The 25,035-nt window shown below is 35.5% G+C and overlaps 1 protein-coding gene across 1 annotated transcript; it reads right to left on the bottom strand.

Annotated features, from left to right (window-relative positions):
- Window positions 1-972: 972 nt before the first annotated feature.
- On the bottom strand, window positions 973-24,368 carry LOC127872154 (allurin-like). The gene is made up of 9 exons (XM_052415484.1): window positions 24,305-24,368; window positions 9,744-9,835; window positions 7,170-7,260; window positions 5,850-5,992; window positions 5,062-5,147; window positions 4,401-4,483; window positions 2,643-2,741; window positions 1,836-1,955; window positions 973-1,142 (listed from the first exon to the last, which is right to left on the bottom strand). The coding sequence occupies exons 1-9, from the start codon at window positions 24,366-24,368 to the stop codon at window positions 1,123-1,125; spliced, it is 798 nt and encodes a 265-aa protein (XP_052271444.1). The 3' UTR covers window positions 973-1,122.
- Window positions 24,369-25,035: the final 667 nt, after the last annotated feature.

Below are 25,035 nucleotides of genomic sequence, written 5' to 3'. Positions count from 1 at the left end.
ACCATTTGAGCACTTAATTATAAAAATGGCTTACAATTACTTATCGTCTTCCAATTAAAGAAACAAAACAGTTGCATAGGATAGGATTTCGTTTGATTGCCTTACTTCATTTCTAAATCAGTTTTTATAAATACAACCAAAACAACAACAACTACTAAATGCGTTAAAGTCTCTATAACGCTCAAAATCAACGAATATTTCGTAAAGTATTTCGTAAAATAAAGTTAACACCTAAACAATCAGTGTTCCTTACATCAATAGCCACAATTTCAACGCTAGATGTGGCATGATTGCATAGATTTTTGTAGATACAAAATGCTCGTTTTTATTTATTTGTGAGCACAATAAATTCCATGTTAATTTCCTGCGAACATATCTATTGATATGACACACGAACACTAAAATGGTAGCATGTTAAAACCATAATGAAAACGAGCATGTTGTATCCACAAACATCTATTTTACCAGACCACATCTGGCGTTGAAATTTCGACAATGGCCATAAGGAACAGTGATTTTTAATTGTTTAGCTTTATTTTACGAAATATTGTACAAAAATTTCGTTGATTTCGAGTAGTAATGTTACTTTAAAAGAACGAACAGCTGACAAACAATGAGATTGATATCTACGTACAACCGCATAGAGGAAAACAACGAAAATATATGCTGCTGAATATTTATTCCAAGTCAAACAAATGAACGAATACTTAGTTTTCGGTTCAATATAAACATGCATACGTTTATAATGCTAAAGTAACAGGGCTCCTTAAAAAGACATTTTGCTATGTTGGTCAATATAGCGAATTTTAGTTGTAGACAACATGTCAAATTATCAAAAATATCTAAACGATAGGAAGGACACGTAGAGTAGCATACTTCTAAATGCATAATAGTTCAGTTAACGAAGTTACACATTTCAATAACAACTAATCCTAATTAACTAATCTAACTAACACATGAATATTTCACATGAATATTTCACAAATAATTTAAATAAGTTACATTTGTCGTATGCCCAACAGGCAAAAAGATAAATTGTACAAGCGAGTTTATATTGCATCAAGACATAAGTACAAGTTCATAAGCTTCCATCATCTCGTCATCAGAAAATGCTGATCTTGGTTACTTGAGGAATTTCAAGTCTGAAACATAGAAAAAAACCTGTAACTTATATGCACATGTATATAATTTGTGTATGAATCTGATTGCCATATCTATCATGGTCGTTTAGTTTAACCTCTTTGTAATGATTTCGTTGATAGTGTTCTAATGGCGTAAGGTAGTAATGGTGTTATGATAATTAAGATGTAGTGGTAGTGGTGCTAGTAATGGTGTTGATGGTCGTGATGATGGAAGTAGTGGTGTTGTGGAGATGGTGAAGTTGGTGTTATAATACTAATATGGTAGTGGTGGTGGTTCTTATAGTTAAGTTGTTTGATGGTGTTTTGGAGGTGACGTTATTGTTCTGAGGACATTTTAACTGCTTTTGGAGGACGTTGTTACTTCCGATGTATGGGCGGCATTATTCCAGAGCTAGATGTGCTTGCGCTTTTTATACTTGTTATAATTATGCTTACATTGATGTGATATGAATCAAGTCCTAGAAACACTGGGCTTAATGCATGTGCGTAAAGTGTCAGCACAAATTAGCCTGTGAAATTCGCACAGGCTAATCGGCGACGCCGCTTTCCGCTTTTATTTCGGCTCAAATGAAGCCTTCTCTAAAGGAAAATCCAGAGCCATCGGAAAGTCATCCTTGATTAATCTAATCTGTGATGACGCTTAACGCACATGAATTAAGCCCACTTTTCCAACAAGGTAGTTTATATTCTAACCCGCGTATGGGCACCACTTGCACATGTTGGGACAGTCATATGGTACGTTGGAGTACACCTCGCATTTTCCTGCATAAAAAGTCGCACAGTAGCTAGGATCTACGGCGCCCTCGCAGTTCACTGCAATATAGTCAGTACAATGTATCTAATGTCTGGACCCGTATTCACCATCCCATTCATAGACTTGAGAATAAATAATAGTTTAATACTCAAAAATACCCAAAATTGGCATTTAAAAAGGCTAAACAATGGTGCCTACACATCAACATATTGTTCTTAGCGATAAATACATATTTACATGTGTTAGCTTCAACAAGAGTTTTGACTTTCAAGCAGTTTTAGTATTTCAAAATTTTACAAATATTCTTAATTTTTAGACTTCAGTCTAAGAATCATTTAGTGAAAACGGTCCCTAATTCTTTTATATGAACATTGAATTTGATTTGAAAATCACCCATGTTATTTTCAACAAAGGGTCCCGCACTATTTGGACAGCGAGATTGCAATATAAAGATTCATAGTAATCATACAGTTTGGTATCAATTACGTGTTTGAATCCTGGCAGAATAGACAAAAGAGGTACGATATAAACTTAATCTTCCTCTCAAGCAAAAGAACAACAAAACTACTGACAAATGTAACTTGAACGAACATAAATAAGAAAAAACTAGTTAGTTATAAGAATTAAACGTATGTGATCGCCAAACTCATTTAACAGTAAATATAACACTGGTGGATATCAACAAATATCTACCAATAGTTAGTACAAGTAATATTTTCCCCCTCGTCTGTGTTATCGATACTCACGTGCACAATTCGGTTGAATGTGAAATGGTTGCTTGCAGGTACATTTGCACTCCTTCAAGTCCAGGGTCCCTCCGTTTAGACACACCAACCCGCCACAATCTTGACGAAAATAACATTAGCAGTAAATGTTTGTATTACATTACTCTTTGCAATCTCAACAAAATGCACGATTCATCCATGCGTGAAATACTTGTAATGAATGAAATGAGCCACTCGCTGTTTTCCGAGCATGCATACCTAACGAACCCAACGCCTCTTTGGTATTTATTCAATAAAGAGAAACTAAAACATTTTGTTCAATTCTCAAATTAAATGTATGCAGCACAATATACAAACAGGCAAGTTTTGAAAACAATATAAAAGCGTGTGTATGAATGCGATACAAGGAATTTAATGCTAGTCGATTGTTCCAATTGTTCCAACTGTGTGTAAAAGTCTCGATAGTTGATGTTTCAGATAAAAAGACAAGTCACTCGAGTGATATTTATTCTTGGAACAATTATCCAGATTAATAAACATTTCCTGCTGTATGTACACAAAATATCGAGAACATACATTGCGAATCATTAATCATAATCTGTTGAGTTACCATGCACATAATAAACACAGTAGTCTTCGTTACTTTTATAAACTTCATTATTTGAACATGTCTTTTTTACAGTAAAGATCTTGACAGAATGATGAAATGTTGAAAACGCTCCACTGTGCTCGTAAAATCGGGATTTAATCCATGTGCTTAAGTGTCGTCCCATATTAGCCTATGCAATACGTACAGACTAATCAGGGACGACACTTTCCGCCTAAACTGGATTCTCGATAAGATGATAACTCTTTTAACTAAAACTACAATAACAGTGGAAAGTGAAGTCCCTAATTTTCCGATGCGGAGTTTACAGGCTAGTCCGGGACGACACGTTTAGCACATGCATTAAACACCGTTTTCTTGAGCGCTGCCCATATAACGAATAGTAGTAAATTTTAACTGATCAAACTGATGAATAACAAAAAAGAGAATTTCGTCAATGTTTTTTAATGCATAAACGAGCACTATTTTTAATACAATTCTTCGTTTAAACAGGCAGTTTGATGACTAGCACTACGCCTATTTCGACAGGTTAAATAGGAAACATGCCCTTGGGTGTAATTACAAAATAATGCCAGAAATTCCATACACTGTACATTTTAAAGTGTTAAACAGTGTATAACTGTAATTAAATGAATTTGCGAATATCAAATCTTCGACCCGTTATTCTTCTTCTTAATACATCATCGGTTGATTAAAGAAACTGGTGTTAAATGCATATGCGTCAAGTGTCGTCCCAGATAAGCCTGTGGAATCTGGACAGATGAATCAGGGACGACACTTTCAGCCTATACTGGGTTTTTGTCCAGAGGAGTCTTTCTGTAAAGTTAACTGATACAACAAAGACGGAAAGAGTCGTCCGCACTGGGACGACACGTTACTGGAAAGAGTCGATCGCACTGGGACGACACGTTACTTCCATGCATTATAAACCGTTTCCACAAATCGAAAAGAAAATTGGATGAGCTCGTATATTCTGTCTCTATTAAATTCTCTGTGTATAGACAACACCGTATACGATTGTGATTATATTGATTTTAAGACATATCCGTTTTAATGTGCTTTTTTGCATGGCCATGAACTTACATGCCAAATGATGCCCAAATCTGAAGTTGAATTGTATTTCAAAGCAACTTCAGTTACGTTGTTTTAAATAGTATTAAACACATTTTTACCACAAAGTCCATTAGTACGGCGATCGGGACACTCAGCACACGTTTCCCCCTTTGCATACGGCAGTTGGTTGCCAACATTACCCCTGTAAGATACAAGAAGCGTTTTTGGAATCTGGTCATGATGCATGTGCGTAAAGTGTCGTCCCGGATTAGCCCGTGTAGTCAGCACATGATAATCAGGGACGACACTTTCCGTTTTTTATTGATTTTTTTGTTTAAATGAGGTTGTTTCTAAACGAACATCCAGTGTAACGGAAAGTGTCGTCCCTGATAAGCCTGTGCAAGGCTAATCTGGTAAGACACTTTACGCACATGCATTAAGCCCCGTTTTCCCAAAAAGCTGCTCATATTGGTGAACATGCATCATGTTACGTCTCGAACAATGTGTAATCACTGTGTGTAACGAGTGGCATTTGGTGTAACGGATAACCACTAGCTTATGGCGTAACCACTGATACAAGTTTAACGTTTTATTTATATCTTATAAAAACAACTATAACGAGTAACCACTGGGTATAACTTGCAACCAATCAGTATAACTTGCAACCACTGGTACAATGAATACAATTTTAGTGGGTTGAAATTAGTAGTCTTCGTCGTTCAATTTTAGACGACCTGGAAATTACTAATTAAAAAAAATATAAAACAGAACCAAACTTACGCTGGTCCATAGTTGCACACATAATGATTCCGATCGCCACATTTGGCATATCCACAGCCAACTTTTGATGTCTCTGCCCACACAATCTGGTAACAAGATAACGGTAATTTAAGTCGCAATAATAGGATGATCGGATTATTTACAAACAGAGGTGTATAACAAGCGTATAAATGTGCTTCATTAACCCACTTATGCCTAGCGGACTCTCACATCCTTCTAAATTGGATCAATTTATTCCCAAAATTAGGGATTTCTGGTATATTTATTTCTTTATTTAGAATATTTCTTACGGAAATTCTTATAAGCAAACAGCGCAGACCCTGATGAGACGCCGCATCATGCGGCGTCTCATCTGGGTCTACGCTGTTTGCCAAGGCCTTTTTTCTAGACGCTAGGCATAAATGGTTTAATATAATTCATAAGCCCAAAGTACCAATTGGGATATCAACCAATGATTTAGTTGGCAAATCACCGTTTTATATTTCATTTTTAAGTAAAAGTAAGTACAAATGTACTTCAACATTTTGAATCACCCAATTAATTTACGTTAATCTGTACAAAAACCGAGGGGCAGGGCAAATGACGTTTTACTATATGCTGCACTCGTTTGCCTATATCTGAGGGAAAAAAGTCAATGTGACGTGGCTTCATACTGCGAGTGTTAATGGGCGACTTATATCACAATGATAAGGTGGTTAATGTGAAATTCGGCATACGATGAACTAGTCATCAGAGAAATCTAAACAGCCGACATGTAGCCTTTTTTACCTTTACCAAACGACCCTTACCTGAGTATAGTGTCCCACAACCTTGCCCGTATTATCGCCATCGTACGTGTAGTCGTTTTTCTCTTTTGCCCAGTCTGAGATTGCCCAGTTCCAGTCCAAATCGCCACTATTTGCTGCCATGTTCTGACCCACTGAAAAGCGCCCTGAAGCAGACGAGTAATGATTTGGGTAGCAGATGAGAACTAATCGAGGTAGCAGACGATAAATGATAAAGGTAGCAGACGATATATGATCGGGGTAGCAGACGAAAAGTAATCGTGGAAGCAGACGATAAACGATCGAGTTAGCAGAAGATAAACGATCAAGGTAGCAGACAAGAAATGATAGAGGTAGCAGCCGAGAAATGATCGAAGTAGCAGACGAGAAATGATCGATGTAGATGACAATAAATAATTGGTGTAGCAGACGAAAAATACTGGGATAACAGACCAGACATGATCGGAGTAGCAGATGAGAAATGCTCGGTATAAAATGTCAGAGTGATCGAGGTGAGCAGACGAGAAATTATCGGGGTAGCAGACGAGAAATGAGCCTCGTTCTTAGAAAACTGGACATAATGCATGTGCTTAAAATGTCATGCCCGCACAGGTTAATAAGGGACGAAACTGTCCACCTAAGGTGGATTTTTGTTTAGAAGTGACTCCTTTAAAAAAAAATCCATACAAGTATAAAGTATCGTCCCTTACTTCAGAGGAAAATCTGACATGACACTTTACGAACATGCATTATGCCCAGATTTCAGAGAACGAGGCTCAAATGATCGGGATGTTGCTCTATGAAGTCTTTATGCCGGTCTTATGCATATGTACCTTCGTATCTAAGAATATGCACACGTAAACAAATCGAGACTTCTGCTGCATGACCTTGAAAGAAACCCTATCTTGCAGATGGTCATTTTTTTAAGCCAAGTAACCAATGGCCAATCAATGTGATACATCACAAAAGCACTAGTCGCACAGCACAAACGCACGGAATACATTACAAAATAAGAAAACTGCATTAGCTTGGTCAATATTTAGATTTTGGGGTGTTGCAGCCACCTTAAACTGACCTATAAGCCACGTGATACCCGAACAAATGCGATGCACAGAAAATGAAAACGGGTTTTAGGCGGATGAGTTTATATGTGGAAAACGCAGATTATTTTAATGCAAGGAGAAATTTACCAGCGGCATCCATAGAATTGGAAAACGCAACAGAAAACGAATTGTATCAGGGTGTTTCTCCCAAAACCAATTGTGAATCAGTTGATGGACGGATAGCCATACCAGCGAAACAAGTAAGTACTCGATGCAATGCGAATAATGACTACCGACTTACCGTTATCGGTTCTCTTAAAATTCGCATCATGGCCCCAGACACAATTTTCCGCCCATCTTTGTGCCAAACTTGCTATAGACTGGTCCCAACTCTGCAATTACAGAAGAAAATAATGTGTGGAAGAAAAAAAGGTGATAATAATTTAATAAGATAAGTGGGTGATGTGTATTGATATCTTGCTGAATATGAAAAGTTAGTATTGTCCTTCCAGCTTTATTCTTAACGCGGATTAAAAAGAAACAAGAGCACCGCCTTGCGGGTGCAGACCGCTCATCTATTTTCTTTTTAAAGGTGAAGTGACTCTCATTTTCAATCACAAAGGAGGAAGGGGTGGAGTGAAGAGGGGTGTATAGTGTGGGGGCGTGGACATTTATTACATTTTCTTCCAAATATGCAGAAAAAAAATGCAAAAAAAAATCGTGGGGGGGGGGTGGGGGGGTGGGTGGGTGGGGGGATTCTTGGGTGCAATGGTTGGACGGTATTTAAAAAAACATAAAATAAATATTTGTGTTTTTTAACCGTTTCAAAAAAAAATAATTTGGGGGGGATGGGTGGGGGGGGGGGGGTATAGTGTGAGGGTCTGGTGGTCATTTGTGGGATGATCTTAAAAATATTTTAAAAAAATAAAAAAAAAATAGGGGGGGGGGGAATTCGGGGGGAAGGGGGGGGTATTCTTGGGTGCGATGGTTGGACGGTATTTCAAACATAAAATAATAAAAATAAATATTTGTGTTTTTTAACCGTTTCAAAAAGAAATTGGGGGGGGGGGGGGGGGGGTGGTGGGGGTGGGTATAGTATAGTGTGAGGGTGTGGTGGTCATTTCTGAGATGATCTTAAAAAAAAAATAGGGGGGGGAATTCGGAGGGGGGGGGGAGGGAGGTGGGGGGGGTATTCTTGGGTGCGATTGTTGGACGGTATTTCAAACATAAAATAATAAAAATAAATATTTGTGTTTTTTAACCGTTTCAAACAAAAAAGAAATTGGGCGGGGGGTAGGGTGGGGGGGGGGGGGGGGGTTATAGTATAGTGTGAGGGTGTGGTGGTCATTTGTGAGATGATCTTTAAAAAAATAAAAATTAGGGGGGGGGGATTCGGGGGGGGATACGGGGAGGGGTATAGTATAGTGTGAGGGTGTGGTGGTCATTTGTGAGATGATCTTAAAAAAAATAGGGGGGCATTCGGGGTGGTGGGGTGGGGTGGGGGGGGGTATAGTATAGTGTGAGGGTGTGGTGGTCATTTGTGAGATGATCTACAACAACAAAAACTTAGGGGGGGGGGGTGATTCGGGGGGGGGGGGGGGGGAGGGCACGGGGGATGGTTTGGGTGGAGTCTATTGTGGTATGTCAGGTAAGAGTAGTTTTGTCAAAGTATCAATCAAATCTAATCATAAATATAGAAGTTATGTCATTTTTTAGCAATATTTAATAATTTGACCTTGAGAGACAAGGTTATTCAAAGGTCAAGGTAAAATTCAACTTGCCAGGTACAGTAACCTCATGATAGCATGAAAGTATTTGAAGTTTGAAAGCAATAGCCTTGATACTTTAGAAGTTAAGTGGATCGAAACATATATTCAAAGTTACTTAGTCAAAAAAGGGCCATAATTCCGTAAAAATTACAACCAGAGTTATGCAAATTGTCCTTTTACTGTACCCTTATGATAGTTTGCGAGTGTTCCAAGTATGAAAGCAATATCTATTAAATTTTAGGGGTAAAGTGGACCAAAACACAAAACTTAACAAAATTTTCAATTTTCTAAGTATAAAGGGCCCATAAGTCCGTCCAAATGCTTGTAAGAGTTACATAACTTTGCCTGCACAGTCCCCTTATGATAGTTAATAAGTGTTGCAAGTATGAAAACAATAGCTTGGATACTGTAGGAATAAAGTGGACCTAAATACAAAACATAACCAAATTTTCAATTTTCTAAGTATAAAAGGGGCACATAATTCTGTCAAAATGCCAGTCAGAGTTACATTACTTTGCCTGCATAGTCCCCTTATGATAGTTAGTAAGTGTTGCAAGTATGAAAGCAATAGCTTTGATACTTAAGGAATAAAATGGACCTAAACACAATACTTAACCAAAATTTTCAATTTTCTAAGTATAAAAAGGGCACATAATTATGTCAAAATGCATGCCAGAGTTATCTAACTTTGCCTGCCCAGTCCCCTCATGATAGTTAGTAAGTGTACCAAGTTTGAATGCAATAGCATTGATACTTTCTGAGAAAAGTGGACCTAAACGCAAAACTTAACCGGACGCCGACGCCGACGCCAAGGTGATGACAATAGCTCATTTTTTTTCAATAAATAGATGAGCTAAAAATGTAGAATCACGGTTGCTAATAAGCGCTAATGACAATTCCACAGAGTTTATAACAATATCACAGTGTTAATAGCAATATGAAAGTGCTGGTTACACTATCTCATCACTTACGAAATAAACACAGCACTAATGAAATTAAAAGAAAACGCTTATGAAAATATCACAGAGATAATTACAAAATCACAGCTCTGACGAAAACACCCCACGTTTCGTATTATTCTTGGTAAAATTATGTTAAGTATATACCATCGACTGCATGTTGGAGGCTGTGGGCGTGACGTCACGCCGGACCGTGTTGTGGGCCGCCAAAATCAACTCCTGTACGTCAGGCTTTAAACCTGCACAGACACATGTAACTGAGTCTCGTTCTGTAGAAAATGGGCTTAATGCATATGCGTAAAGTTTCCTTCCAGATTAGCCAAAACTGGATGTTAACTAAGAAGAGGCTTTCTTTAAACGAAAAATATCGAAAAGCGGAAAGCGTCGCCCCTGACTAGCCGGTGTTGACTTCAACTGATTTAAGAGGACGACATTTTGCGTGCATGCATTAAACCCAATTTTCACATAGAGATGCATGTAACTATATATGGAATCACGTTATCGTATTGAATTGCAAATTACATCAATTTTCATTTCTTATCATGAACAACAACACAGCATTAATTTTAACGTATTGTATTATATAAAAAAAAACTATTTGAGACGAACTGTTCAGTGAATACAAACATTTCTTTACCGGTTTATAGGTGAATCGATAAATTGCATATGCAATAAGCTTTATGATTTTAAGGACATTTAATAATTTGTCAAAATAAAACCACCAGTAAGACGTCGCGCCTGTAATAGGTTTCTATTATGTACGCATGTTGAAGGCACTTTTAGTAGAGTCGATAAAAGACATCGTAATTTGTTCAAAATCATCAACAAAATACGAATAATGTTTATAACAGTGTACACATATGCACGAAAATAAAAATAATTATTGTGTCTTTCTGCGGTGCAAATACATCCAATACACAAGAGAGACGAATGTTGAGAACAGATCGATAGTAAGCATTCAGTTTTCACATGACTCACAAGAATGTTCAGAACAGATCGATAGCAAGCATTCAGTTTTCACATGGCTCACTCGAATGTTCAGAACAGATCGATAGTAAGCATTCAGTTTTCACATGACTCACAAGAATGTCCAGAACAGATCGATAGCAAGCATTCAGTTTTCACAGGATTCACAAGAATGTTCAGAACAGATCGATAGCAAGCATTCAGTTTTCACATGACTCACAAGAATGTCCAGAACAGATCGATAGCGAGCATTCAGTTTTCACAGGATTCACAAGAATGTTCAGAACAGATCGATAGCAAGCATTCAGTTTTCACATAGCTCACTCGAATGTTCAGAACAGATTGATAGTAAGCATTCAGTTTTCACAAGACTCACTCGAATGTTCAGAACAGATCGATAGCAAGCATTCAGTTTTCACAGGATTCACAAGAATGTTCAGAACAGATCGATAGTAAGCATTCAGTTTTCACATGACTCACTCGAATGTTCAGAACAGATCGATAGTAAGCATTCAGTTTTCACAGGATTCACAAGAATGTCCAGAACATATCGATAGCAAGCATTCAGTTTTCACAGGATTCACAAGAATGATCAGAACAGATCGATAGTAAGCATTCAGTTTTCACATGACTCACAAGAATGTCCAGAACAGATCGATAGCGAGCATTCAGTTTTCACAGGATTCACAAGAATGTTCAGAACAGATCGATAGCAAGCATTCAGTTTTCACATGACTCACAAGAATGTCCAGAACAGATCGATAGCGAGCATTCAGTTTTCACAGGATTCACAAGAATGTTCAGAACAGATCGATAGCAAGCATTCAGTTTTCACATGGCTCACTCGAATGTTCAGAACAGATCGATAGTAAGCATTCAGTTTTCACAAGACTCACTCGAATGTTCAGAACAGATCGATAGTAAGCATTCAGTTTTCACATGACTCACTCAAATGTTCAGAACAGATCGATAGTAAGCATTCAGTTTTCACAGGATTCACAAGAATGTTCAGAACAGATCGATAGTAAGCATTCAGTTTTCACATGGCTCACTCGAATGTTCAGAACAGATCGATAGTAAGCATTCAGTTTTCACAGGATTCACAAGAATGTTCAGAACAGATCGATAGTAAGCATTCAGTTTTCACATGACTCACTCGAATGTTCAGAACAGATCGATAGTAAGCATTCAGTTTTCACAGGATTCACAAGAATTTTCAGAACAGATCGATAGCAAGCATTCAGTTTTCACATGACTCACAAGAATGTTCAGAACAGATCGATAGTAAGCATTCAGTTTTCACATGACTCACAAGAATGTTCAGAACAGATCGATAGTAAGCATTCAGTTTTCACAAGACTCACTCGAATGTTCAGAACAGATCGATAGCAAGCATTCAGTTTTCACAGGATTCACAATAATGTTCAGAACAGATCGATAGCAAGCATTCAGTTTTCACATGACTCACAAGAATGTTCAGAACAGATCGATAGCAAGCATTCAGTTTTCACATGACTCACTCGAATGTTCAGAACAGATCGATAGTAAGCATTCAGTTTTCACAGGATTCACAAGAATGTTCAGAACAGATCGATAGCGAGCATTCAGTTTTCACATGACTCACAAGAATGTTCAGAACAGATCGATAGTAAGCATTCAGTTTTCACAGGATTCACAAGAATGTTCAGAACAGATCGATAGTAAGCATTCAGTTTTCACATGGCTCACTCGAATGTTCAGAACAGATCGATAGCAAGCATTCAGTTTTCACAGGATTCACAAGAATGTTCAGAACAGATCGATAGTAAGCATTCAGTTTTCACATGACTCACAAGAATGTTCAGAACAGATCGATAGCAAGCATTCAGTTTTCACAAGACTCACTCGAATGTTCAGAACAGATCGATAGTAAGCATTCAGTTTTCACAGGATTCACAAGAATGTTCAGAACAGATCGATAGCAAGCATTCAGTTTTCACAGGATTCACAAGAATGTCCAGAACATATCGATAGTAAGCATTCAGTTTTCACAGGATTCACAAGAATGTTCAGAACAGATCGATAGCAAGCATTCAGTTTTCACAAGACTCACTCGAATGTTCAGAATAGATCGATAGCGAGCATTCAGTTTTCACAGGATTCACAAGAATGTTCAGAACAGATCGATAGTAAGCATTCAGTTTTCACATGGCTCACTCGAATGTTCAGAACAGATCGATAGTAAGCATTCAGTTTTCACATGACTCACAAGAATGTTCAGAACAGATCGATAGTAAGCATTAAGTTTTCACAAGACTCACTCGAATGTTCAGAACAGTTCGATAGCAAGCATTCAGTTTTCACATGACTCACTCGAATGTTCAGAACAGATCGATAGTAAGCATTCAGTTTTCACAGGATTCACAAGAATGTTCAGAACAGATCGAAAGCGAGCATTCAGTTTTCACAAGACTCACTCGAATGTTCAGAACAGATCGATAGTAAGCATTCAGTTTTCACATGACTCACTCGAATGTTCAGAACAGATCGATAGTAAGCATTCAGTTTTCACAAGACTCACTCGAATGTTCAGAACAGATCGATAGCAAGCATTCAGTTTTCACAGGATTCACAAGAATGTTCAGAACAGATCGATAGTAAGCATTCAGTTTTCACAGGATTCACAAGAATGTTCAGAACAGATCGATAGCAAGCATTCAGTTTTCACATGACTCACAAGAATGTTCAGAACAGATCGATAGCAAGAATTCAGTTTTCACATGACTCACAAGAATGTTCAGAACAGATCGATAGCAAGCATTCAGTTTTCACATGACTCACAAGAATGTTCAGAACAGATCGATAGCAAGCATTCAGTTTTCACATGACTCACAAGAATGTTCAGAACAGATCGATAGCAAGCATTCAGTTTTCACATGACTCACAAGAATGTCCAGAACAGATCGATAGCGAGCATTCAGTTTTCACAGGATTCACAAGAATGTTCAGAACAGATCGATAGCAAGCATTCAGTTTTCACAAGACTCACTCGAATGTCCAGAACAGATCGATAGTAAGCATTCAGTTTTCACAGGATTCACAAGAATGTTCAGAACAGATCGATAGTAAGCATTCAGTTTTCACATGGCTCACTCGAATGTTCAGAACAGATCGATAGTAAGCATTCAGTTTTCACAGGATTCACAAGAATGTTCAGAACAGATCGATAGTAAGCATTCAGTTTTCACATGACTCACTCGAATGTTCAGAACAGATTGATAGTAAGCATTCAGTTTTCACAGGATTCACAAGAATGTTCAGAACAGATAGATAGCAAGCATTCTGTTTTCACATGACTCACAAGAATGTTCAGAACAGATCGATAGTAAGCATTCAGTTTTCACATGACTCACAAGAATGTTCAGAACAGATCGATAGTAAGCATTCAGTTTTCACAAGACTCACTCGAATGTTCAGAACAGATCGATAGCAAGCATTCAGTTTTCACAGGATTCACAAGAATGTTCAGAACAGATCGATAGCAAGCATTCAGTTTTCACATGACTCACAAGAATGTTCAGAACAGATCGATAGAAAGCATTCAGTTTTCACATGACTCACTCGAATGTTCAGAACAGATCGATAGTAAGCATTCAGTTTTCACAGGATTCACAAGAATGTTCAGAACAGATCGATAGTAAGCATTCAGTTTTCACATGGCTCACTCGAATGTTCAGAACAGATCGATAGCAAGCATTCAGTTTTCACAGGATTCACAAGAATGTTCAGAACAGATCGATAGTAAGCATTCAGTTTTCACAGGATTCACAAGAATGTTCAGAACAGATCGATAGTAAGCATTCAGTTTTCACATGGCTCACTCGAATGTTCAGAACAGATCGATAGTAAGCATTCAGTTTTCACAGGATTCACAAGAATGTTCAGAACAGATCGATAGTAAGCATTCAGTTTTCACATGACTCACTCGAATGTTCAGAACAGATCGATAGTAAGCATTCAGTTTTCACATGACTCACAAGAATGTTCAGAACAGATCGATAGTAAGCATTCAGTTTTCACAGGATTCACAAGAATGTTCAGAACAGATCGATAGTAAGCATTCAGTTTTCACAGGATTCACAAGAATGTTCAGAACAGATCGATAGTAAGCATTCAGTTTTCACATGACTCACTCGAATGTTCAGAACAGATCGATAGTAAGCATTCAGTTTTCACATGGCTCACTCGAATGTTCAGAACAGATCGATAGTAAGCATTCAGTTTTCACAGGATTCACAAGAATGTTCAGAACAGATCGATAGTAAGCATTCAGTTTTCACATGACTCACTCGAATGTTCAGAACAGATCGATAGTAAGCATTCAGTTTTCACAAGACTCACTCGAATGTTCAGAACAGATCGATAGTAAGCATTCAGTTTTCACATGACTCACTCGAATGTTCAGAACAGATCGATAGCGAGCATTCAGTTTTCACATGACTCACTCGAATGTTCAGAACAGATCGATAGTAAGCATTCAGTTTTCACTAGACTCACAAGAATGTTAAGAACAGATCGATAGTAAGCATTCAGTTTTCACAGGATTCACAAGAATGTTCAGAACAGATCGATAGTAAGCATTCAGTTTTCACATGGCTCACTCGAATGTTCAGAACAGATCGATAGTAAGCATTCAGTTTTCACAGGATTCACAAGAATGTTCAGAACAGATCGATAGTAAGCATTCAGTTTTCACATGACTCACTCGAATGTTCAGAACAGATCGATAGTAAGCATTCAGTTTTCACAGGATTCACAAGAATGTTCAGAACAGATCGGTAGTAAGCATTCAGTTTTCACATGACTCACAAGAATGTCCACAACAGATCGATAGTAAGCATTCAGTTTTCACAGGATTCACAAGAATTTTCAGAACAGATCGATAGCGAGCATTCAGTTTTCACAAGACTCACTCGAATGTTCAGAACAGATCGATAGCGAGCATTCAGTTTTCACCTGACTCACGTGAATAATCAGACCAAATAGATAGCAAGCATTCAGTTTACATATGACTCACTCGAATGTTCAGAATAGATATATAGCAAGCATTTAGTTTACACATGACTCACTCATGGTATTTAAAATTCATGTCTTTATGTAAGTAAAAATTGAGCCTCTTTCTGGGGAAAACTGAGTTTAATGCATGCTCGTTAAGTGTCGTCCAATATAAGACTTTGCAGTCCTTAAAGTCTGATCAGAGACGACACGTTCCGCTTTAAGTGGTTTAAGTTTAGAAGAGTCTTTCTTAAAACGAAATCGGTTATAGAAGCGGACAATGTCGTCCGTGGTTGGCCTGTGCGGACTGCACAGGTTAATCTCTGACGCAACTTTCCGCAAATACATTTAACCAACTTTTCCCAGAACGAACTTAAATTGTCAAACAATTACCGCTGGTCATCGGCAGACAACCCGTGTGTCCAGAGGTAATCTTGGCGTACCTGTCTGGGCAAAAAACCTGTCAAATAATGTATTTTATAATTGATAATTTATGTATACATTTATTATTGAATAATTTAAATATTCAAAAAAGTGCGTTTATAGAATTTACAGTTATTCGGAAATAAAAATAATATTTACAGTTATTGTGCTGAGATATGGCAAACATGAGTGTTGAATTCTATGAAGCAACCGCACGGCCGTTAATCACGCGCCCGGAAATGTTTTGAAATTTCATGGATAATTTTACAGGGTGATTAGGTTTTTTATGTTTTTTCAACATATTTCGCTTTTTTTAATCGGGCAATGTTGTACGATTCAGCGAAGATTAGTTCATCCAAAAACGTACATAAACATACATTATTAACCCATTTAAAAACGTGAGAACCTTTATAAGTTGTGGCATGGTGGAGTTTTAAAAAGCATTGCGATGAGTTGTTCCTGTGCGAAGAGCAAATTTTCACCCAAACGATTGCGTACAACATACATTAGATGATGCATGCACACAAATATTCGCTTCTTGCCGACGTAGTAGATAATTTTGCATTTTCCAAAGAAATGGAGCCAATGCTATGGTGATAGCGCTAATGATAGGAGGTGACGCCAATGCAGGATGTATCAATTAACGGTCGTATCGAAATGACATTATCACATGACGTAAATTGATAGATAATGTTATTTGTTATATTTACTTTATTTTTTAATTTACATTCAAAGGCCCAAATCTTTACAGAACCTAAACACATTATATAATTAATATGATGTAGTTTTTAAATAAATAAGTGATCAACTCAATGAAGAGGTCACCAACATGAATAAAACATATTGTACGATATATATATATATATATATATATATATATATATATATATATATATATATATGTATATATATATATATATATATATATATATATATATATATATATATATAATGTTATACTCAATAAAACCAATAACTTAATATTCAACATTTTAAAAATAGTTAATCGACAGCAATATTTGTATACAGTATGATAATTCACGAAATGAATAAAAGATTATACTTCTACTTGAAAAGATGACTTGTGTCTTTTAATCCACATGCTTAATTTACTAAAAGGCCATTGTCAACGAATCTTAATTAGGCTCATATATGTGGTTTTTCCCACTTTCAACTCCAAAAAAATGAAGATAGCTCGGTCTTTTTCCGTTAACTTTTATATTATACACGTGAACTGATCTTATCTTACAAAGACGAACGTTTAAATAAATCAAGACGTTATTAGATGAACTTATAATCGCTGAATCGCACTAGATTAGCCGATTTTTAAAAATAATGCGAAATATATTAAAAAAACATCTAAAACCTAATCACCCTGTAAAATTATCCATTAAATTTCAAAACATTTGGGCCTGAGCACCACCTTGGAAGTAACATTGGCTCGTTATTAATGTATCTCAAAAAGAGGTTGCGCGCGTGATTAACGGCCGTGAACCGGTATATCAAGAAAATAAAGATAAACTATTGATATTCAAGTGTAACCTTGACATTGAGTCTGCCTGACTTACTCATACTTGCTGCATATATTCTCAATGATCTATAAATGAATATCAAGTTTTATGAAAATCTTTTAAAGGGTATATGAGATATTGAGCGGACATGACACGGGAGGCTCAATCTTTGAATGTAAAGTATGCCATCGACATTGAATTTGGCTTTCCAGACAAATTCCATCTGCATATCGTTTCATTTTGTAAACAGTTTACTCAAATGTTTATATTTGTTCATGTGATAAGAAGATTTGGAACGGGCAGGCAAATTAAGGCTCTAACTTTGTACCTTGAAGTTTGACGTTGCATTCGGGATAGCGTGATTGACACATGCTTCCCACTCGTTTAAGCAAGCCACCAAAACCCACTTAATGGCCAGTTGATTTTATCACAATCATTTTAACTAATCTTTAATTATTGTACCTGTTTTTATTTCAATTTTAGTTAAACATTGACCATGATTTACTTTACTGCATATTGATCTTAAATGATTGTATGTTTTAAATAATATGTAATGTCTTTAAAGTAGTTGGATTAAAGTGTGACTGACAAATCTGTGATGCAACATAAAATGTGATACTCATAAACATGTTATATATATATATATATATATATATATATATATATATATATATATATATATATATATATATATATATATATATATATATATATATATATATATATATAATGTGATCTCATTAAGAATTCCTACCTGAACAAGTATGTTTGTGCTTACACGGTAATTACGATTGATACAAGTTACACTACTTTCTGTGGCAGGCTGCCAATATCAGGGACCACAATGGAAATAAGTGAAATCATTTGTTTTGTGTTATCTCTGGTAATTGTAAGCATTTCATGGTAATATTTATTTATTTGAACTTACATTTGTTATATTATGCCATGTATTGCTTAACTAGTCATTCATCAGTATTTGTTAGAATGTATCTATTTTGTCTGTATCTTACCATGCTTTGTGTATCAGTGCCAAAATAAAACTACTAAAACTACTATAGAAAAAACTAATTGAGTCGCCTTCTGAGAAAACTGGGCATAATGCATGTGCGTAAAGTGTCGTCCCAGATTAGCCTGTGACACAAATTAGATTTTTGCGAAGAAGAGACTTCATTTAAACGAAAAATGTCATACAAGCGGAACGTGTTGTCCTTGATTACCCTGTGCGGGCTACACAGGCTAATCTGGGACGACATTTTACGCACATGCAATATGCCCAGTTTCTCAGAACAGGACATACTTTGGCATCATCATCTACAGAGATTATATGACAACATGAGCGGACATAAAAATGGAGGCTAAAACCTTTGACCTTGAATAAAAACTTCACCTTTGATCAACATTGAGTGACTCACATCCTTCTGCGCGAACTAAACATTTTGTTAAGTTTTATGAAAATCATCCAACGGAATTGGAGCGAACACGATAATTAAAGCGGGACTATACGATTTTGTCAAATATTCATGAATTTATATAAAATGTGTAAAAAAAACTTATTATACATATATTTCAATATAAGTTAAAATAAAAGTTAAGAAGAAAATGTGTCGAAAAATGCGAAATAAGCCAGATATTTAATTCTGAAACCGAAAACGGCTGTTCAGCCAAATTCGCCAGCATGTATATCATGCATGTACGATGTGAATCTAAATTTAGTTTTACGGTTCATTTTAAATTTCTGCAGCGATATCGATTCATACGACACACGAACACTAACTAAAAAGACGAATGCATCGGTTATTGTAGGAAAATATGTAGGAAATATTTTGTCACAATCGGCTCGGGCGGCAATTTGTATTTGCTGCATTTTATGAAATTCTTCTTTAATGTATCGTTTTTCTTGCCTATTATGTGTTTTTATAACATATATGTATCAATATATTAAAATGTAACACATATAAAAATCGTATAATCTCGCTTTAAAACCTAACTATTTGACCTTGAAAATAGACATTACCCTTGCGCCGGCAGGACTTCTTTATGTTTTATGCACATCATCTCAATTGCTCTTAACATTTCAGACAATGCTCATGAACATCTTTCAAAGGGAAAAGGAGATACAAATAAGACACGAAAAGGTTGGCTCAAACATTTGAACTTGAGCTAGCATAACTGTCTCATACCCATTAAGCTAGCATAACTGTATCATACCCATTAAGCTAGCATAACTGTCTCATACCCGTGTTACCAGAGCGCGGCTCTGATAACAACAAAAAAAGAAACAAAGTATAATTAAATACCTCTCTTGTGAGTCTTGAGAGAATCGCATATTGATCTTCTTCAGCACTGGCCTCGCACAAATCTGGAATCGGATGTACTGCCGTTATCTATTGCACTACCGTTCATATACATGTAATTCAATTTAAAGAGCATCGTTCTTTGAAAACGTGACCACATACATGTTCGTTAAGTGTAATCCCAGATTAGCACGTGCAGTCCGAAAGGGCTAATCATTGACGACACTGTCCGCCTAAACTGGATTATTTTATAAGACACTTTCTAAAAGAAACATTGCATAAAAGCGAAAAGTGTCAACCCTGATTAGCCTGTGCAGACTAATAATCATTTTCGCAAAACTTCTTCTTCACGGAAAATGTAACTGTAACAGTAATGAAATACAATCCCCTCCCGTAAAGTGTATTACTTTGTATTTGAAATTATTGAACATACAACTGCTTGTTCGTGACCGAATAGTTAATGAATATTGCTAAAATTAATGTTAATTGATCAGATGTTTACTGAAAGTTGGAAAATCTTTGACGATCCGTTGTATACATAGTATACGAACGAAAAAATTCTTAATAATGTTGTCTCATGTATGGAAATGACGCCAATGGCTCAATCACATGTTTCTATTCATTAAATATAAAACATCTTAAAACATTATTTTTCTTTTTTTTTTAAATAAGATGATTTTTCCAATGTCATTCGAAAGACAGGGTAATGGTCTTTCTATAAATTGGAATCATAACCCCTGCACTCTACAGGAAAAAATATTTATGTATTGTCCTCGGTGGTAATGAAAAGGTCATAGACCGGATGGACTCGTATGACTTGAAGGAATAATAGAACAGATTCTTTCCAGAAAGGCATAATGGGTGGTAAAAACACACATATACACATACACAACATTAAATTGTGAATAAACAAATGTGTTTAACACACAGGTAAAAACATACATAGTACGGGAGTCAAAATCTCATGGTACTAAAAGTACTAAATCATGAAAATAAATTATGTGGTGGATTCATGCTCAAAGAAGATAGCAGAGTATATACTTCAAATACTATGTACTGTATTCGTATAAGTATGTTAAAAATGAAAAATTCGGATACCATGTACCGACGCTCGTTTGGATTGTCGCACAAGACTGTGCTCATGCTATAGGTTGTCCGTTTATACATACATTAGTGTCAGGTTTTGTTCGACATAAAGTCATACACTCTTCCGACAATTATATAAAAACAATTCTTTTAAAACTATCGTGGGCGATAAAAAAACGTACCTTTTATATGACAATTGTGCTGCTTTTCACAGTAACAAATATAAAATGAAAATATAGAGCCCCGGAATCTATTTTGGTATAAATTAAAAGATACAATGTTAGAGTTAGGAACACTGATGAAACAGCTTGCCGAAAATGGGTCAGCTCAATTCGGCATGAGAAGTAGTTCACGTTTGATTTTGAAATCTTGTAATTGTGCCACTACTAACTGAACTTTATAAAATAGACAAGACGGCAGGATGCTCGAATGCTATATCATCAAAATCAAGAATTGATAGCCATTGTTGTAGTTGATGTTAAGCCTTTATTATCACATATTCAGTACCTTTGACAAAGAGATATTGACATGAAAAGGGCTGGCTTACACAACTTGCTAACTATTGAATATCGACTTTATTTGATTCTATTCTCAGTGCTCGTTTTCTCTGGGATCATTTAGAGACGGCACATAACGTATTTTCTTAACGTGGTTATTTGTATTGCCCGTGTTAATAACTTAATAATTTGGACCAGTTGCATTATACTATGAAATTAATTTACGGTTTGCATATATGAGACGGAAGGAATAATTTATCGGCAACAAAATGTCGCACTTAAAAGACCAGTGTAAATACTGAAATTTGATTTGTAAATAAAGAGTGGAATCACTAATGATTAGTATTTTACAGTCACGACAACCAATCCATGTGTGTAAAAGATATGATTACAATGCAGACAACTGAATAAGAGGGTGTATATGAGTCTCGCTCTTGTAAAAACCGGTTTAATGTATTTTCGTTAAGTGTGGTGCCTGATAAGCCTGTGACGTTCAATTTAATTGCAGTTTAAGACGATCTGTTAAACACAATAAACCAACAAAAAAACACAATAACATAATCTATAACAAAGGAAAAGATGTAAGAAAAGTTATATTTTCCCACAAATCAGTGATTGTCATTTAATAAAAAAAATGTTTTTATTTCAGTGTAAGATCCTAGCATATTATCATTCACTGCGTGGTCATATAACACACACATTTTCACAATGGTCTCCTTATATGATTTATATGACCGATTATGAAATGATAACATCTCCATGTTCTTACATTGAAATCCAAAAGTATTCTCAGTTTTATTTCCTGAGTGGACATACGAAATGCAAACTGATATTATTACGCAATCTTAAACAAAATTCGATGATTCATAATTTGTCTTGTTATTTCATGCCTTTGATTGATAAATAAGTAAAATGTACGAATTTGATTGAGCGTCATATAGTTTCGTGTTCTGTGTGTATACACTTAAAGTTTTTTCTAACGCAACACCTCTTAAACTTGAATATCTCAGTAATAAGTTGAGATTTTCATTTAAAATTGCACATCTAATCATCTTTTTATATTCTTTGCAATATAACGATAAAATCATTCCTCCTCAACAATCAGGCCCTTTTGCACGTGGGGTAGGTGTGGTTTCATATGTTTGCACATGGAAATGGTAAAACGCGATGTGAATACAATTTTATTTCAATTTTTAATTATTAATGGTGGGTTGATACACCAGGAAAACATAAAATTGATTTTAAAATCATAATGTCTCGTATACAAATTTAGGAGCTTAACTGCGCAATAGGCATGTTGCAGGCTACCTGCTACCCCCACATGCTAAAGCATCCGATCGTCACGGATGAATGAGTGTAGCCTTTGCTTGCACAAATATATACACACATACATACAGATAATGAAGTATAGCGATCACTTGACATTTTTAAATAAAAATATTTACTTATAAATGAAATATTTAAGTTTGAAAAATGTTGCGTTAGAAAAAAAAATTAGTGTAGTACAACGCTATATAATTCCAATTTAATTTCCATTTCTTCATTCTAGGTGGGCTTTTACACTAGGAAAACATAATATCAATTAAAAAACAATGACCCGTATGCATATTCAGGAGCGTTTGAATTTGTAATATTTGATATTTAATGTTGATCAATGTCAATTAAATTTACATGAAGTATCAGATATGTGTTGAGTTAGTCTAAGTCGAAATTTCAACACAATTTGTTTCAAAATAAGGGAGCTATATTGATTTGATTACGTGTTGCGTTAGAATAATCTCCAAGTGTATAATTAAACAAAAATGTCATCGAACGATAAAGCGGAAAAATACATAGCTGTTACGTTTTTTTGCATGGCCTCGCTTAAATATATTTCATTGTTATGCATCATGTGTAAAGTATTGTTAAATAACTTCGACTTTTACACTGACTATGTTGACTTCAAACAAGTAGTCCAGTATAACCATGAGGAAAACTGTGTGTAGCACTTCTATCTGATTTCATCAAATATCAAAGCTCTGGGACTTGTTGTTATAGAGGAGAAGAGTTGTTAAGTAGTTTGCGTATTAATAAACATAAATCATTCGACTCTGGAACAAAGCGAATTCGGACACCAGGGGAAATATTTGGAAACACTTTGTACAGGACAGCAATCTTAAATTGCATACCAAATATCTCCGGAATTTAATGAGAATTTTCAGAGAAGAGATTCAAGTTATTTACAATATAAGTCTATATTAATCAAGTGATGTCCGTGGCATGGCACATTTTTAACTTTCAAAATACATGTCATAACTAATGTAAAACTCTCATTTTAATCCCAGATACCGCGTTTAATATTAGGATAGTCACGTTTATATACAAACGGCAATGCTGGAAATAATTTTAACATATAAAGTATGAAAGGGTATTTACACACTCGAACTGCCGTTTTATCTGTAAAATGAATTTATTCGCTTTTGTTCACCGAACTTCATGTCACATTGCATGTGATATTTACTTTTGACCCGGTGATCTACAATATTGGTACCATTTCATCCCAAGTTAAACTCATACCATTTTGCATGGGTTTTATAGGGTATACTGTTATCTAAATATTATTCAGTGTTAGTTTAAACCTATTTATTTAAGCTCGATTGCGTCGAAAGCCTTAGGCTTATATAAACGCTCTCGAGTCCGTTTCCTGGGCCTAGAACCAGTACTTGGTGTCTTTGGGGGAGATCTAAAGAACGCTCCCACGGTGGGGATCGAACCCGTGACCTCAGTGTTAATAGACTCTATAATATAAACGTATGCGTACATCACACAACTAACCTAAAAACTATTCGCCTTAAACGGAGAGTCTCCACATGTCAACCATTATTATATTTTCATAAAAAAATACACAAATAACTTACGGGTCTGACAACAGGCTGCCACCAGGACCACGATAAAGGATGAACTTATACCGTAGACGAACATCTTGGAACTGAAACCAAACATCCAATTAACATTGGTTTTAATTATCTGTTGGATTTTTTATGCTGTAGTTTTACTAATATTTATATAATACAAATACATATATATTATTTTCTTTGCAAAAAGTATCTGACATTAATCCGTATATGGCATATAACATTATCATATGAACTATAAAAATAATAATAATAATAATAATAACAATAATAATAATAATAATAATAATAATAATAATAATAATAATAAAAATAATAATAATTATTATTATTATGATGATGATTATTATTATTATTATTATAATCATAATCATAATAATCATAATAATAAATACAAATACATAAATAAAAAAAATTATTATTATAATAATTAATTTAAGTGTTATTAATATTCTTAACGAGGATAATAATAATAATGATGATAATAATAATAATGATGATATATATTTATAGCATGATCGAAATATATTGTCTTTATCATACCATACAGTTAAACAAATGTGCGATAACAATTTAAAATGAACAGAGTAAACGTACGAAATAATATTAAACGACAATGTATTATTAGAAATACAACACACCTTAATTCTTCTGAAGTAGTTCACAGGATTACGCTCTAGTACTGAAGAAAGACAACTTATAAGCATTGTCATTTTGGCTGATTGCAATAGGGA

This window comes from Dreissena polymorpha, chromosome 3, assembly GCF_020536995.1.
Source record: "Dreissena polymorpha isolate Duluth1 chromosome 3, UMN_Dpol_1.0, whole genome shotgun sequence".
Taxonomy (NCBI): domain Eukaryota; kingdom Metazoa; phylum Mollusca; class Bivalvia; order Myida; family Dreissenidae; genus Dreissena; species Dreissena polymorpha.
This window is presented reverse-complemented; position numbering and strand designations above follow the sequence as displayed.